This window comes from Grampus griseus, assembly GCF_964374135.1.
Source record: "Grampus griseus genome assembly, chromosome: 8".
In the NCBI taxonomy this organism is placed as follows: domain Eukaryota; kingdom Metazoa; phylum Chordata; class Mammalia; order Artiodactyla; family Delphinidae; genus Grampus; species Grampus griseus.
The window spans coordinates 48,898,416-48,915,207 of NC_139002.1; the positions used below are offsets into that span (position 1 = coordinate 48,898,416).

At 40.6% G+C, this 16,792-nt stretch overlaps 1 protein-coding gene across 6 annotated transcripts in view; it reads left to right on the plus strand.

The window, feature by feature from the left end:
• Positions 1 to 16,792, plus strand: part of DLG2 (discs large MAGUK scaffold protein 2) — a gene marked incomplete at its 5' end in the record, with an annotated part of 938,475 nt that overhangs the window by 775,576 nt on the left and 146,107 nt on the right. For all 6 annotated transcript variants that reach the window (XM_082659633.1, XM_082659629.1, XM_082659630.1 and 3 more), the window contains one exon: positions 16,313 to 16,427. In XM_082659633.1, the coding sequence (XP_082515759.1) occupies positions 16,313 to 16,427 (115 nt within the window). The remainder of the gene's footprint in view (positions 1 to 16,312; positions 16,428 to 16,792) is intronic.

Here is a 16,792-nt window from a genome sequence, read left to right on the forward strand (position 1 = left end):
GGCACAGAGCTCCTAAACCCTTATAATTTCCTAAGTGCTAAGAATACTGGGAGCATCTCTTGTTCTAATATTGGTCTTTGACCTCTGTTCTTGACCTAGAGCTCCATGAAACCCTTATAATTTCCTGGGTGAAAGGAGTCTCTTTTGTTCTAATGAGGTGACTCTGGGTGGGCTCCTAGATGGCTCCTGGATGAAGGCTAGTTACCAGGAAGAACCAGCCATGAGTAGAAGCTTGGAATTTTCAGCCCCACCCACCTTTCTTTTGAGAAAAGGTAAGGGCTGGAAATGGAGTTAATGATCCATCATGCTTTTGTAATGAAGCTTCCATAAAATCCCAAAAGAACGGGGTTTGGAGAGCTTCCGGGTTGGTGAACACATGGAGGTGCTAGGAGAGTGGCTTGTCTAGAGAAAGTATGGAAGCCCCACACCCCTTCCCACGTAGCTTTCTGTACTTATCTCTTCCATCTAGATGTTCAGCTGTATCTTTTATCATATACTTTTATAATAAATGGTAAAAGTTGGGAAGATGTTTCTTTGAGTTCTCTGAGCCACTCTAGCAAATTAATTGAACCTGAGAAAGGAGTCGTTGGACCCTCCAATCATAGCCAATTGGTCAAAACCAGCTTCTGTGTAAAAGGTGTTCTATTCACACCTTCTTGTGTCCTGATGAATCCGGAAGGGGCCAGCTAGGACCTGCTGGCCTGTTGCAGTTCTCTGTGGGCCAGAGTGGGCTTGCGAGTTTCCGTAGATCTGTTGATTCATTCTAAAGTAGCGCAAACATAACTCGATTGTATTAAAAAGGGCAGTTTCTTGGATTGATCCATAGAGACCAGCTCTGTTTGAGTTTACATAAAAAGGAAAGTTGTTGGAGTGCATTGATTTCTGTTTCTTGAATTGGAAGCATAAAAATTCCACCCCAAAGCAAGTCCCACAGATATTTTCTGGGCCCAGACTAACGGAGATAGAGAATAAATTTGCCAGTAAATACTAATTGAAAGAAATTTGCCAGTAAATACTTATCATGTGACTGCGCTGAAGCAACCCCCAGAATTGGACTTCAGTCATCCTACAGCTTCCAAATTTTTAGCCTTTCACTGTGCAAGCTGCAAATAATTGACACCGGGCTGAGTCAGCTTTCTGATCCTCACCCTCACGGTTCAGATGAGAGTCTAATTATAAGAATTACTCCTACATCTCCAGAGGCAGCAGCCTTGGGATTTCTTTTTAAATTATTAATCAAGAGGAAGATAAATTTGCCTGATTCAGTTCTACAGGGATCAGTTTTCCCATAGCATATTTTTATTTATTTGTGCATAAAAGTCACTTTTAATGGTTACTTACTTTTATTATTTTCTCATTTTTCCATAGGTCTAGAGGATAGAATGATCAGCTTAGTATGTGTTTCACACAACTGTCTCACTGTAGTTGCAGCACAGTCTTCATCTATAACAGTTCCATAGACCCAGGAAAGTTATCTAATTTATATAAAATTACTTCACTTGTTAAAGATGTTACCTCCCTGTACTCCCAGTCAGTAGCATTAAGAAAGTCTGGCACGAGAACACTGAGCTGTAATGATGCCCCCTCAAAATTAGTGTGCCAATATGAACTCTATGTCATTTTCTTTGCCTCTCTCAAGGGCATCTCCTCTTCTGTTCTCAGTCAGTTGCTCCAGCTAAAACCCTGGACACTTCCACTTTCTTTCTTTCTTTCCTTTTTTTGCGGTACACGGGCCTCTCACCACCGTGGCCTCTCCCGCTGTGGAGCACAGGCTGCGGACGCACAGGCCCAGCGGCCATGGCTCACGGGCCCAGCCGCTCCGCGGCATGCGGGATCCTCCCGGTTTGGGGCACGAACCCGTGTCCCCTGCATCGGCTGGCGGACTCTCAACCACTGTGCCACCAGGGAAGCCCTCTTTTTTATATGCCACATTGAGTTAAGCAGCCAAGCCTCTTCTTTACACCTCCCAAATGTCTGTCCCCTCTTCTCCACTCCCACTATCCTCACCATCTCTCACCTGGACCATTGAAATAGGCCCCTAAATGACCTCCAGGATTCTGATCTCTCTACTGTCACTGTCCCATCTCTTCATCAGAATGCTGCTGGCTAAGTGACAAATATAATATATCCCTTAAGCCACCCAGTGGTTCCATATTGTCGTTGTTTTAGAGTTCCCATTTCTTAGCAGACAATATTGTGCAGAGGACAGTTTAGGGTAACACTTTGTCCTTTCTTAAGTGACAATTTCAATTTCCTCTACACCCAGGGAGACCTTCACTTTCTCATAGATATTTTGCCAAAAATCAGGGGAACAATTTTATAGGAAAAAAATAGTGAAATAAGCAAAATAATTTTTTTCTGCACCGTAAAAATAACTAAACTGAGGATGAAATTGTTACCATAAATTGGTAACAATTGAAGTTCTGTTCAGCTCCTGTTTGTGTGTTTGGGGGCTGTGGGTAATTTCCCATTATGTGATTTTTCTGGTTGCATGCCATAAAATACTTAATAATAAATAGAAACACACGTAGCATCTCAAGAAGTTAAAGGTAATCAGGATTGGAGACGAATCTAGCTAGGTGGTTTTAGGATTCAGAAATAGATAATTATGATGAGAAAGAAGTGGAGGATAAATAGTTCTCTCAATTCATATCTTTGGCGATTCTTCCTTTTACCTCAGTTGGAAAATGAAAATTCTTTTAGTGGGAGAGTCATGGAGGGATAGAACATATTTATCAAAGTTTCAACATTTTCAAAATGGCTAGATCACTTTTTTTGCCAGGATGAAGGAGGAATAGTCACACCAGCAGCTCCACTCCGTCAGTTATCAAACATTTCTCAGGCATCTACCGTGTGCCTCACAAATAATAAGCAAGTCTTTACAGATAATTAGTTTCATGTATGTGAAGTACTGCAAAGGAGTAATATCAGTTGCATGTGAAGGACCTATCATAGGTCAGCGAGCTGTCTGAGGACATGATGTTGAAGACAGATGGGAAAGACAAGAAGCCAGATGGAGACCAATAGGAAAGGTGTTCCAGGCAGAAGGAACAGCATGGAAGAGAATGGAACTGAGGAAATCTCGAAAGCTAGAATCTGAAGAAACCAAAAGAGAGGGGACGTTAAGAAAAAGATGAGCTGGGGAGTTAAGCAGGGACCTTCTTGCCTTTATTAAGAATTGTAGACAGTATTCAAACTAGAAGCTAGAGCTAGTTGTGGAATTGCCGTCACTGTGGAAATCAATGTAGACATTAGATAGCAGTAATGAAAAGTCTTTGTGTGCAGAGACCACATTTTAATCATCTTATCACTGGTGTCTAGCACAGAGCCTCGCCATGGTTGATGATAAGGAAATGTTTGCTGACCGAACAGTAGCATTTGAGCAGCCTAGCACTTTCATGCCTATTACCTCAGTGAAGTTTCAAATTGCTGCTAGGTCTAGGTGTACTATACCTGTTGTACTATGAGCAAACCAGGGCTCAGAGCGACACATGCAGGGGTGCCCAGGGGCAGGAGCCGGAGGAACCAGGCCCTATCATTCCCTGTCCACTATACTAGTGAGGAGGACTGATGTGATGTTGCCAGCTTTTTAACTTTATTCAATTAGGATGTTTAATCTTTTTAAATAATCAATTTAAATGTTTCTGTTATGAACAGTTTTAAGCATATGCAAAATTAGAATTTTACAAAGAATGCTCATGTACTTGTCACCCATATTCAATAATGGTCAAGTTTGCCAATTTGCATCATATAGCACCTAAAGTATTTTCTTTCCTGATGTATTTTAAAACAAATCCAACATTTATCTCTTTTCATCCCTACAGTATTCAGAAACTATAAAGAAAAAAGAGAGAACATGTTCTTATATTACCACAATGCTATTATCACACCCAACAGAATTTACAATAATTCTTGGTATGATCTAATACGCAGTTTATAATGACTTAAATTTTTCTTTTTCCTAATCAGGAGCCAAACAAGCACTATACATTACATTTGGTGGTTATGCCTCTTAAGTATAAAAAGGACATTTTAACAACAAAAAAGTAAGAAAGAAATACTTTTAAAGACAAAAAACCCCACAGTCTATTATGTAAGTTTAGATTTATGAAGTGCTCCTACTCTCAGCCTTATTTTTCATGCAGTGACATGGCCCTGCTCTCTGCAGCCGCTCCTGGGAATCCATGCCCGAAATCGCTGCAGATTCTGCAGTATCGGAGGCAGGGCTGATTGCTGTCTCTCCTGAGCATCTCCTGCCTCCCCACAACCCTGTAAGTGCTCCTTAGACAGAGGGCAGCAAGTGAACCTGGCAGTCAGCCCCAAGTCTGGTGAACCTGCACCAACAGGAGCCATGGTTTGCAGTTGACTTCGAATCTTAAACCCAGAATCACAGTAATGACATATTGAGAAACTTTCGTTTGGGAAGTGTATCGGAGAGCAAACAAAGCCTTTTCGTTTTGATCTTACCAGCCTGCCTTATAGAATTCACTGTAGGTATGAATGTATAGCTGTATCAGAAATTGGTTATTAACTGTTACTTAGGGTGACCAAGCCAGATAGCCTGTACATGTCAGGAGCAAAAGAGGGAATAGCACTGTCGCTTGCAGGGCAAAGTGTAGTATCAGTGTAGTGAAAAAAGCTGGTTGAGGCTGGAACTAGACTTGGATTCAAATCCCAGCTCTGCTGTGTGACCTTGGGTGAATTGTCTAGCCTCTCGAAGCCTCCATTTTCTCTTAGTGTTCTTCCTGTTGTGCTTCTATTTATCTAGGAATGGTGGGTTATCCTCCAAGATAATATGTATATGTATTTCTCAAGATGCTATTAAAGGATAAATCTGATAGGAATGTTGTGGAAGCAAGACAGATATTTGTACTCCTTATGTCATATCCAGGAGGTCTGCCAACCTGCCTACCTCTAGAGCCAGACTGCTTTATCTTCTTTCTCTACCCTGGTCTATAATTAGGCAAGAATATCATCCTTTTCACTGGGCAAGATCTAACTGATTATTACTGCAGAAGAACACAGGAAGCTTGAACATTATTATGTTAGCTTCTAGCTCCATGATTTTAATACAAAAGAAGGAACAGGACAAATCCAGCAAAGATTTAACATTTGTATTTGCCAAGGAAGCCTTTCTTATCTGGTTGGATGTAGTCTTAAGCATTTTGCCTTAAATTAGAAGGCACAGCTCCTTGATCCTTCTTCTGATGTACCATTAGCTATGAATCACATCAATTAAACTACAGCCTGTGCATCCCAGCTCTGAGCCTTTCACCCAACCTGCCAGCAAAACCTTCAGGGAGAATTGCCATTGTCAGCTAGGCCCTAATGATACCAGAAGTTTCCATTTTCCCCTCAGAGTTTCACATCTCCTCTCTTAAGCATGATGCCCTATGTGGCTTTATTTCCATGGCCAAGACAGAAATCAAATTTCACAGCTTTGGGGACAAATTTCAGATACTGAGGAAATACTCCAGGCAGAATGGAAATTTTTAAAAGGCTATATTGTTATGAATTGTTATCATCACTTTATATGGTATTCAGTTTATCAAACATCTTTATATCTGTTTCTTCATTTGATCCTACAACAACCTTGTGATATAAGCAGGGTGTGAACATTATCCCCATTTTATAAATTAGGAATATAAAGCTTCAAGAGACCTTAGTCTTTTTTCTTTTCCATTTACAAATGCTATCACATTTAATTTTCAAGCAATCTGATGAGGCTGGTGGTGTTTTTCTGTTGTACATATGAGAAAACCAGGTATTTTCTGGGTTGAATAACTTGCACAAAATCCACCCTGTGAAACTTAAGATTTAAAGTTGAAACCTGTTTATTTCAGAGCTTTAAAAAGAAAAAAATTATACCAGGCTACTCCCAGTTGCCTGAAGACACAGGCTTTGCCAAATTCAAAAAGTTTCTGTGCTGACTCCACTTTGCAATAATCCTGATAATCAAAGAAAATCTGCTTTTATGAATCCATAAAACAAAGCTGGCATGAAGCCAAATTGAAATTTGATATATCTGATTTTCAGAGTTACACACATATTGTACGAAATAGCTGGTTGGGGATTCAGACTGTTGTTTGTCTATAAAACATACTTCATCTCACACGTTAAAGAATTCCTGAGCATTTCCTGAAACCTCTTTAAAGGGTCTCCAGCCAGGATGTGCAAAAACTTGTTCTGGTCAAAACAAATGACCCCAATTCTACTGAGAAAGAGAGAGAGAAACAACATGTCTTAATTCAGTATATTATTAAAAATTATTCTAAAAGGTCTGATCTACATTGTAGTAGATTTAGAAAAAGGATCATTTTTTTCCCCAGAAGTCTTTATTTAGCTTGCCCAATTTAGCAAACATTTATATTAGCATTTACTAATTGTTAACTATGTGTCACACTCTGTTCCAAACATTGGGGATATAGAAAAAGCATGACAATGTCTTGCCTTCATGGCATCTATAACTAAGTTCTTAATGCTCAGTGCTGGAGATCTCTTACTTTGTGGAGTTCAGAAAAGATAACAGACTCACCCTATTGTCTAGGTTTCCCAGTTATAGTTGGATTCTAGGGAATTTAGTTTTGAATCTGTTTATCTCTTTCTCTTCGTCTCTCTGTCTCCCTGTCTCTCTCTGTGTGTCGCACACAGCGCGCGCGTGCACACACACACGTACACACACACAGTAGTTTGGATAAGAAGTAAGCCAAACATCTGTAAATCTTCGGTAGTGGAAAATTCCATGTCACCACTTTAACACAGAAGCAGGATGCAACCTGAGAGATAAGTCAGGAGTTGGGGTAAAAGGCTAATTAAATCCTTAGGCAGAATTGTGGAGATCCACAGGCTGAAAATCCTTCCAGTGGCCAGAGGTTAGCTCTCTTGATGGCAGTTGGGCATGCCAATACACATATGGGAGGGAAGCTAGTCTTCTATAGCAGTCTATAAAAACAGCAGCCCTTCCCAGCATGACTACCTGAAAAACAGCTGGAGTCTGAAAGCTCTAAAGCTGTCTCTAAAGTTTGATGTAACATGGTGGGGCCTCTTTTTTTTTTTTTTAATTTATTTATTTTATTTTATTTATTTTTTTGGCTGCGTTGGGTCTTCGTTGCTGCGCACGGGCTTTCTCTAATTGCGGCAAGTGCGGGCTACTCTTCACTGTGGTGCGCAGGCTTCTCATAAAGGTGGCTTCTGTTGTTGCAGAGCACGGGCTCTAGCCATGCACGCTTCGGTAGTTGTGGTACACGGGCTCAGTAGTTGTGGCTTATGGGCCCTAGAGTGCAGGCTCAGTAGTTGTGGCGCACGGGCTTAGTTGCTCCACGGCATGTGGGTCTTCCCAGACCAGGGCTTGAACTTGTGTCCCCTGCATTGGCAGGCGGATTCTTAACTACTGCGCCAGCAGGGAAGTCTGCATGGTGGGGCCTCTTCTGTGCCTGTCTGACTCTGAAGTTTCAGGGCAAAGAAAAAAGAAGAGGTGGTGAAATGGTAACTTTTGATTCTTTTCTGAGCTCCAAGTAAATAGAATTATTTTTGTATCATTCATTATACAAAAGAATTTTGACACAGTATTGCTTCTTGGGCTTGAGACATAACCAGTATTCTATGGCCATCCTCCTATACATGCCTATTTGGTTAAGAGTCTAGTGGAGAATAACATGTCTCATATTTTTCTGAAGAATGTACTTTTCAGTATGGTCTCACAGTTTTTAATTTTTAAAGTACAATTGTCTATAATCTTTTGCAAAAACAAAGAGTAGTGGAGAAAGAGCAGTAATATATATGTTTGGAATTTTCTAGTTTTAAGCACTTTTATTTATCATATTACATTGATTATAAGGCTAACATTTTCCCCCTTTTACACCCATACATGTCAGCTTGTGAAATCTGAGTGAGTCTTGAGTCCACCCTCTCCAAAAACAGGACTATTATTATTATTTTTTTTTTTTGCGGTACACGAGCCTCTCACTGTTGTGGCCTCTCCCACCGCGGAGCACAGTCTCCGGACGCGCAGGCTCAGCGGCCATGGCTCATGGGCCCAGCTGCTCCGCGGCATGTGGGATCTTCCTGGACCAGGGCATGAACCCGTGTCCCCTGCATCGGCAGGCGGACTCCCATCCACTGCGCCACCAGGGAAGCCCAGGACTATTATTAATTGGCACTGCTTTTTGAAATCAATACTGCTTAAAAAGATGAAAATGAAGTACATTGTATTAGATATTCAGAACAACTTTGTATAGGTGCAGAAAAGATTTCCCCATTTTACAAAGGAGTAAACAGCATCTCTGAGAGGTTGAGGAATTTTCCCAACATCACTCAGTGCCAAGACTCAAATCCAGAACATTGATTCCAGGGTACGGCTTTGAGACCCTAGTTGCTCTTCTCACTCTACCAGTAACCGTACAGTCTTTCACAAAGATTTAACCTCCCTCAGTTTCTCCATTGTAACATGTATTTGACTGTATTGGCTTCTTCGAAGGTATCTCATTACTGTTTAGAAAGTGCTTGATTCACATATAGGAGCGGAAATCTAAGTGGCAGATGCTCTTTTTATACTCACCCCAAAGAACCAGAAAATTAAAGGCTATGTACGAGCCTGTGTATGAGCTCCTTAAGGCAAAGAACTGCCCAGTGGATTCAGTATCCCTAGCAATTAGCATTGTGCCTGGCATGTAATAAACCCTGAAGAAATGTTTGCTGAATAAATGAAGGAAGGTATTTCCCCCAAAGAAATGGCAACATTTACAATTGCTCACCTGTATCTCATTGCTGGAACAGTGAGCAGGTGCTATGCTAATAATAGGTATAAACTATTCTACCTGGCCCTGGTGACAACAGCGGTCATGTCCAGGTAAACAATATTGTGATTCCAATAGACTGCACACCATTGATATTTGCCCCAACCCTATTGGAAGGTGCCCCAAAGCTCAGGCTTCCTTAGCTTATAAGCCACCAAGGACTTCTAGCTCAGGTTTGTATAGTAAAAGCATCACTTCTTGGGTGAGCAGCAGGTGATCTCTTCAGACTGCTTCCCCTGGAGTGTGGAAGTGGATAACTTGGCAGGAAAGCAGCCTGTTCTGCTTGGATGTACAGAATCCTGCTTACAGCCCAGTAATTTACCAGTTGTTGTTAAAGCTGCACACATATCCGTAATGAGCAAATAGGAATAGGATGCTACTGTCCCCATTAGTGTGACTAAGGACTGGATATGCATTTGTCTTAAGAGGGGCCATCACAGTAACAACAGAAACAACTATCTTACATTTACAAAATGCTTCATGTCAAATCTCATTTTGATTCTCACACCACTTTGTGAGAGGAATCTCACAATTTACAGATGAGCAAGCTGAAGCTCAGAAACTTTCCATGGCCGTGTTGGTAGTAAACGACAGGATTAAGGTTTAAAGCTGGCCTCCCAGCCTAAAGTTCCCTGTCCTACTCTGCTCACTGCTTCCTCTGGTAGCTGACAATCATGAGACAGTTGGATGAGGTCACAACTGTGGAGGGTGTGCCACTCACCAGCTCACTTCGAGGATGACATGCCCATGGCTTCATGCTGTAGTCTAACGCAGTGAGCTTATTATTTTCTTCTCTCAGGCACAAGGCTGGCATCCGAGCCTTGAAGATGTGAGCAGTTGTTCAGCTTTAATCTATGCAGATTAATCCTATTGCATTAAACAACCCCAGTCTCCTCACAGGAGGCAGTGCCTCCTTTCCTGTGTGGATGATGGGGTGAATTTGCTTCTGGGTCTCCTTGTTCACACTTGACAAATTGTGTAGGAAGCAGGTATATGGCAGAGACCCCTCTCATGTGTAGCACATGGCATTCACACCCTTGCCCTTGCTCCATCCAAGTGTCCATCAGTAGCTAAAGCCTTGAGATGATACCGATGGATGAGGTTACTAATATTCCTGAAAAAGGCAGCAGCTTTGGTATTGGGCATCATTCTCCTGACCTCCAGATCACTGTGGATTTGTGAGAGGTCCCTGAGGAGCCATTTAGTGGTTGCCCAGTAGGTGAGTAGTTCCACACTGGTGCCAGGTGTCCCCAAGTACGGCCATCATTGCTCTTTGGCCTGGTAGAGACATCAGTTCATAACAGGCAGAGTAAGGCTGTATTAGAGGGTACTGGGAGCAGACACAGCTTTCCATTTTACCTGGTACAGAAAGGGGTTATGACTTCTGCAAGCAGTGAACAAGAATAGGTGTTGAATTACATGTGAAAATTAACAGGAGGAATTGTCAGTAATTACCAAGAGCCAACCCTTTAGGTCCATCAGCTCTCTGTTGTAACCTTCCCAGCATGTCTTGAAGTAGGTACAGTTATAATTCCTGTTCTACTTATGAGGAAATTGAGCCCAACTTTCACAGTAATGCACAGCTAATAAATGGCAGAGCCAGGATTCTGACCATATCTACATAATCCAAATTTTCTACCCTGTCTACTATCATTACTCATCGTGTCTAAGTGAAAGCAAATGATATAATTCTAATATGAATATGTCTAGTCAGGAACAACTAGATTTCGATACCCAAGAATGTGACATTTAAAAAAATATGGCTTATCATTTATAGAGGGGAAAAAAGAACTAACCAGAGGTAATATTTCTTTTTTTTTCCAGTGGGTTTGTACTTTTAAAAATTGAAGTATAGTTGATTTACAGTGTTGGGTTAATTTCTGCTGTACAGCAAACTGATTCAGTTATACATATATGCATTCTTTTTTTATATTCTTTTCCATTATGGTTTAGCACAAGATATTGAATATAGTTCCCCATGCTGTATGTTAGTACCTTGTTGTTTATCCCTTCTATCCCTATATAAAAGCTTATGTCTGCTAACCTCAACCTCCCACCCCATTCCTCCCCTAACCTTCTCCCCCTTGGCAACCACAAGTCTGTTCTCTGTGAGTCAGTTTCTGTTTCATTTGTGTTATATTTTAGATTCCACATATAAGTGATATATGGTATTTGTCTTTCTCTTTCTGACTTACTTAGTATGATAATCTCTAGTTGCATCCATGTTGCTGCAAACGGCATTATTTCATTCTTTTTATGGCTGAGTAGTATTCCATTGTATATAGGTACCACATCTTCTTTATCCATTCATCTGTTGATGGACATTTAGGTTGTTTCCATGTCTTGGCTATTGTGAATAGTGCTGCTATGAACATACAGGTGCATGTATCTTTTTGAATTAGAGTTTTGTCCAGATACATGCCCAGGAGTGGGATTGCTGGATCATATGGCAATCCTTTTTCTAATTAATTAATTAATTAACTTATTTATTTATTTTTGGCTGTGCTAGGTCTTCGTTGCTGTGCATGGGCTTTCTTTAGTTGCAGTGAGCGGGGGCTACTCTTTGTTGTGGTGTGTGGGCTTCTCACTGCAGTGACTTCTCTTGTGGAGCACAGGCTCTAGGCACGCGGGCTTCAGTATTTGCGGTGTGCAGGCTCAGTAGTTGTGGCTTGCGGGCTCTAGAGTGCAGGCTCAGTAGTTGTGGTGCACGGGCTTAGTTGCTTCACAGCATGTGGGATCTTCCTGGACCAGAGCTCGAACCCTTGTCCCCTGCATTGGCAGGCGGATTCTTAACCACTGCGCCACGAGGGAAGTCCCGGCAATTCTATTTTTAATTTTTTTGAGGAACCTCCATACTGTTTTCCATAGTGACTTAAGGTCCTGCTTCTTTAATGCAGTTTCCCACCTCAGCATTATCCTGCTTAATTTCCTTGTCAGTGTCCCATTCAAGAAGTAAACTCCTTTAGGTTCTTTTTCAAAACTATATGCCATGCACCTAGTACAATCCCATGTGTAGGGAAGGAGGAATGATAGATCTTGAGGTTGGAGAAACAGAGATGAGTGAGGCATACCCACTCTCTAAGGAGTTTATGGGACAATAAAGGAGAGGACCAGCATGTACATAATACAGTAGGTGAAAGGAAGGAGAGTGAGATTTTAGGAGGGAGGGGTAGAGAATTGAGGAGACCTTAGGTTCTAAGGGAAGATTGTGGTGTTTTAATAGGTACTAAGATGTGATGGAGACAGACTGACCTCACAGAGATCCAGGGTTGAATGCTAGCTCCATGTCCAAGGAGCTCTGTTACCTAGAAGCTTTGTGACTTTGGTGAAGTTAGTTAACCTCTCTGAACCTGTTTCCTCATCTCTAAAATAATATGCTTACCTCAGAGCTTTGTTAGGAGAAATAACATAATTTTTAAGTATGTAGCACAGAAAGTAGTCTATTGCAGGTGCACAGTTCAGTAAACATGAATTTTCCTTTAGAATATATAAAGATTGAGCACTTTAAAATCTCATTAGAATGTTCTCCTGAGTGTTAGGATTTTATTGGAAAATATCCCAAAGGGGAGGGCATGGATGTGAATGAAACATTTGGGGAAAGAAGAGGGAATTAAGATTAAATGGACGTGGTAGTGTTAGATTTTTAACTTGTTGAAAATGTAGTTTTCAATACTATTGTAAAGCATAAAGAAGACATACTTCACAATTTATGTATCTACTTTCTTGTTTATTTCTAGAGCATTTCTAACTTTAAACTTGTTTAACTATGAGAGGCTGGAGACATAGCCCCTCTCCTCTCTGTCTCTGTCTCTCTCTCACACATGCATACACACACACCATTTATATTTGTAAACTCAGATCTTATTGTTTTTGCTTTGATGAAATTACTTGTAAAACTTTATTTTTCAAAAAGGAGCAAAGAGGGATAAACACTTTTGAATACAGGATTTGTGTTTAACATGATTGTCAAAGTGGAGAAGTTGAGAACAAGATGGATTCCAGTTAAGACAAATACAATACAATACAATACAACACACAATATAATACCTCCCCATCCACAGTGGAGAATGTAAACACCATAGAATACGATGCAGAATAAACATTTCAAAAGGATGGTAGAAAACATTTTGGGGATCTAATGAGCCATACAGTAAGGAGAACACAGGAAGAGCCTAATAAAGTGCTGATGGCATACAAGTTAAGTATCAGAGAACTGTTTCCAAAATGTATGACATGGCTGAGATGGGGAGAGCATAGAGACTGCCAAGAGAATAGTAAAAACAACAGTGGGATTTGGGAGTGGCCATAATTAGACAGGAGTAAAGCCTTGAAATTAGGCAGAATAATTAGCCTTGAAACCAAAGTCCTAGAGGAGAAGCATCTTGTCTTTCTACATTTAAAAAAAAACCTTAATATTGAAAACAGGCAATTTCAGTCCTACAGGCATTTTAGAACTGAATTCATTTCAGTTCCTCTCACTTCCTCGTTCATTATTTATTCATTCATTCATTCATTCAGAAAATGTTTATTGAGCACCTGTTATTAAATGCCTCCTGCATACCAGACACTAGGTTAGGAACAGGGAAAGGCTTGCTGAACTCAATCTAATGGGGAAGGTGAGCAACGGCGCAAATGACTGCAGTTTGGTGTGATGAGTACAGTAAAGTAGCAAAGTGTCGGTATGTAGTCGAGGACTGGCACTGAATTAGGTGTTTCGGTGGGCGGGGGGAGATGGTTGGAGGTGGGAGTTCAGGTTTTTGTCATGATAATAAAGTCATCAAATGGTAGAGGGGTTGTCCTGGGAACAGATGGCAGATTGAGTGATTCTTAGGGGCGATGCATGGTGTTTAGCTAGTGACAGTGTGGAGCATGGCTCAGAAGGAACAGAGAGTTCCAGCTCTGTGTTCCAGGCTAGATTATTTTCTCCAAAAAATGCTGATGGGGGCTGTGTGACTCTGTGCAAAGCTTTGATACTCATGCTGTGGTGCTGTACAGACCTGCCATGGATGTGCTCACGTACACCAAGATCCCTGTCTGACACCAAAGGCTGTCATATGGGAATTGTTAAATAAATTATAGTCTAAACTGTGGAATGTAATTAAGGGTATTAAGAAACATGATACTTATTATTTGAGAGAGGGTAGGAAAAGATCCAAGTTACACTGTTAAAAAGGGAGGAAAAAACATGAGCATAATATATAATTAAGATCTCATATGTGTGTGGGAGTATGTATATATTCAAATGAATTGAGAAATGTCTGCGGAAGTCCAGCACCCGCCAGCTATGTACCTATAGGCTACGCTATAGGGAAGGACAGCAGTGAGAGAGTAGAAGGGGGCATGGGGACCGCTCATTTTTTGTTCTGTGTTTTTCTGTATGGTTCACATTTTTACAACATCCATGGACTTCGTTTTGTAATTTAAATAAGAAATGAAATAATGCTTATGAAGCCCTGAGCACAGCATCTGCCATGTGGCTGGCAGTAATATTAATTGGATATTAATAGGATGGCAAGAAAATATGACTTGCTCAGAATGATTTAAATCTGCATGTAGCATCATATTTATGGCTGTAAATAAGTGTTTTCTCTCTCTGCTAAAATGAAATGAAATAAATATCTTAAATTATGGTTAATAGATTTTAGGTTAAATAGGTATTCGGCTTATTTAAACATTTAGGATTTAATTATTCAAAGAGAAGTTGTGAACAGGAAGTCTTCCAAATCTAGGTAATATCAGACTTCGCCTAAACACCAGAAATTTCCTGTCAGTTAGGGTTGTCTGTAGAGCACTAAACTTTAAAAATATTTAACATTCAGAATTCATTGTTGTCTATCATTGAAAACTAAGGTCAAATCATTTTCTTTATGAAATTCCACGCCACAACAGCCAACAGATATTCAGTAAATTGAATTTAAATTTAATGGAACTTTTTATTATAAAAAATTTGAAGTACACTGTAAGTAGATCATCTTGTATTATATTCATTTAGTCATTCCTGTTTTTGTGAAAAGTTACGGATAAATTGAATTGAAAATCACATTGTTTTCTGAAATGTACTGAGGACCTCTGTGAAAATTCTTCATGCTTTAAATTCTCCGAAAGCAAGACACAGTTGTGCCAGGGAGGTGACAGACCAAGTTGGGATCAAGAACATGGAAACTTCAAAAGCCATTTCCTTTTCTATGCTCATTGCTTTACGGAGTGTCTTAAAACCTATTTTTCTTTCTTTCTTTTTATTGGATTGATATGGTGAAAAAATTTTTCCTGTGATGAAATAGCATCTTTTAATAATTATATTTCCTTGATTTTTTTAGACCCATATGTTTTTTCTTTGAATATTTCTAAAATAGATTTACTGTTTTCGAACCCTGATCTCCTGAGAAGCTGATTTAAATATATTGTATGTATTAGAATTGATGAAGTTTGGCATGTGATGTTTTATATTAAAGCTATAAGGCAAAGTTGAGGTATGATCCCAAGTAATCAGCTTCTAGGAGCCCCCCAGGGGAGGAAAAACTTAGCAAAATTAAATGGCGTTTTTTTGTTTGTTTGTTTGTTTGTTTTGTGGTACGCGGGCCTCTCACCACTGCGGCCTCTCCCGTCGCAGAGCACAGGCTCTGGACGTGCAGGCCCAGTGGCCATGGCCCACGGGCCCAGCCGCTCCGTGGCATGTGGGATCCCCCCGGACCGGGGCACGAACCCATGTCCCTCGCATCGGCAGGCGGACTCCCAACCACTGCGCCACCAGGGAAGCCCTAAATGGCGTTTTTTACACAGTTCATCACCAAACACTTGATACTCTGGTCTATCTGGCTGGGGGTAACTAGAGACTCACCTCAGCCCCTATACTATTGGTAATCCTGTGAACTTTTGGGGTTTTTTACCCTCTCATTTCTAAATTAATCCTATTATTTAGAGATAATTATAGATTCACATGCAGTTGTAAGAAGCAATACGGGGAAATCCTGTGTACTTTTACTTTGTTTTTCCCAGTGGTAACATTTTAGAAATCTGTAGCATGCTATGACAAGCAGGATGTTGACATAGACATAATCCATCAAGTTTATTCCAGTTTTCCCAGCTTTACTTGTAATCATGTGTGTGTGTGTGTGTAGTGAGTTCTGTGTCATTTTATCACATGTGCAAGTACCTGTATCCACGACCACAGTCAAGACAGGAAACATTTCCATCACCAACAAGGATACCTTGTATAGCCCATTTATAAAAACACCCACCTCCTCCCCATGGACTTTTCACATATTGGGGATTTGGTGGTGGTATGTTTTTGAGTTACGTTTTGGGAAGTAACTGGTTTGTTCTTTCCCTCTGGTGAATGTCTTCAAATAAATAATATGAAAGTAAACCTTCTGTGTTCCTCCATTCTTGCATTGTGCATCTCCCCGTGGCTTGGCAAAGGGACCAACAGCAGGGACGAAGGGTTGCCTTGAGTGTGCAGTATTTCTAACTTGCTGAAGGCACAGAACCAAATTTGCCACCTCCGTTTCCATTCCCAGATTACGCTCGATTTGAGGCCAAAATCCATGACCTACGAGAGCAGATGATGAACCACAGCATGAGCTCCGGGTCCGGGTCCCTGCGAACCAATCAGAAACGCTCTCTCTACGTCAGGTAGGAAACAGTGTATTTCTTACTGTGATCTGTACTTGTGAGCCATCAGCTTGGGGAGACAAAGGCGACGCCTTATAGCAACGGGACACGTGTTCTTGACTAACCTACACTTGTCAATACACCACTGTAAGACCTTAAGTTTAACCATTTTGAAGAAATTTTTGAAATGTTATTAATTATGTTAAATTAGTTAAAGGCCCCTGCTTTTAACAAGTTCTTTGACCATGTTGTGATCCAGGGTAAAGTTCTTAGCATAGGTTGTAGTAAAAATAATAAGAAATATTTTCAGTTCTGATACATCTTAAATTGAATATGTGGGCCAAAGCCCTGGACATTGGCTTACCATCAGTATGGGAAGAAAATAT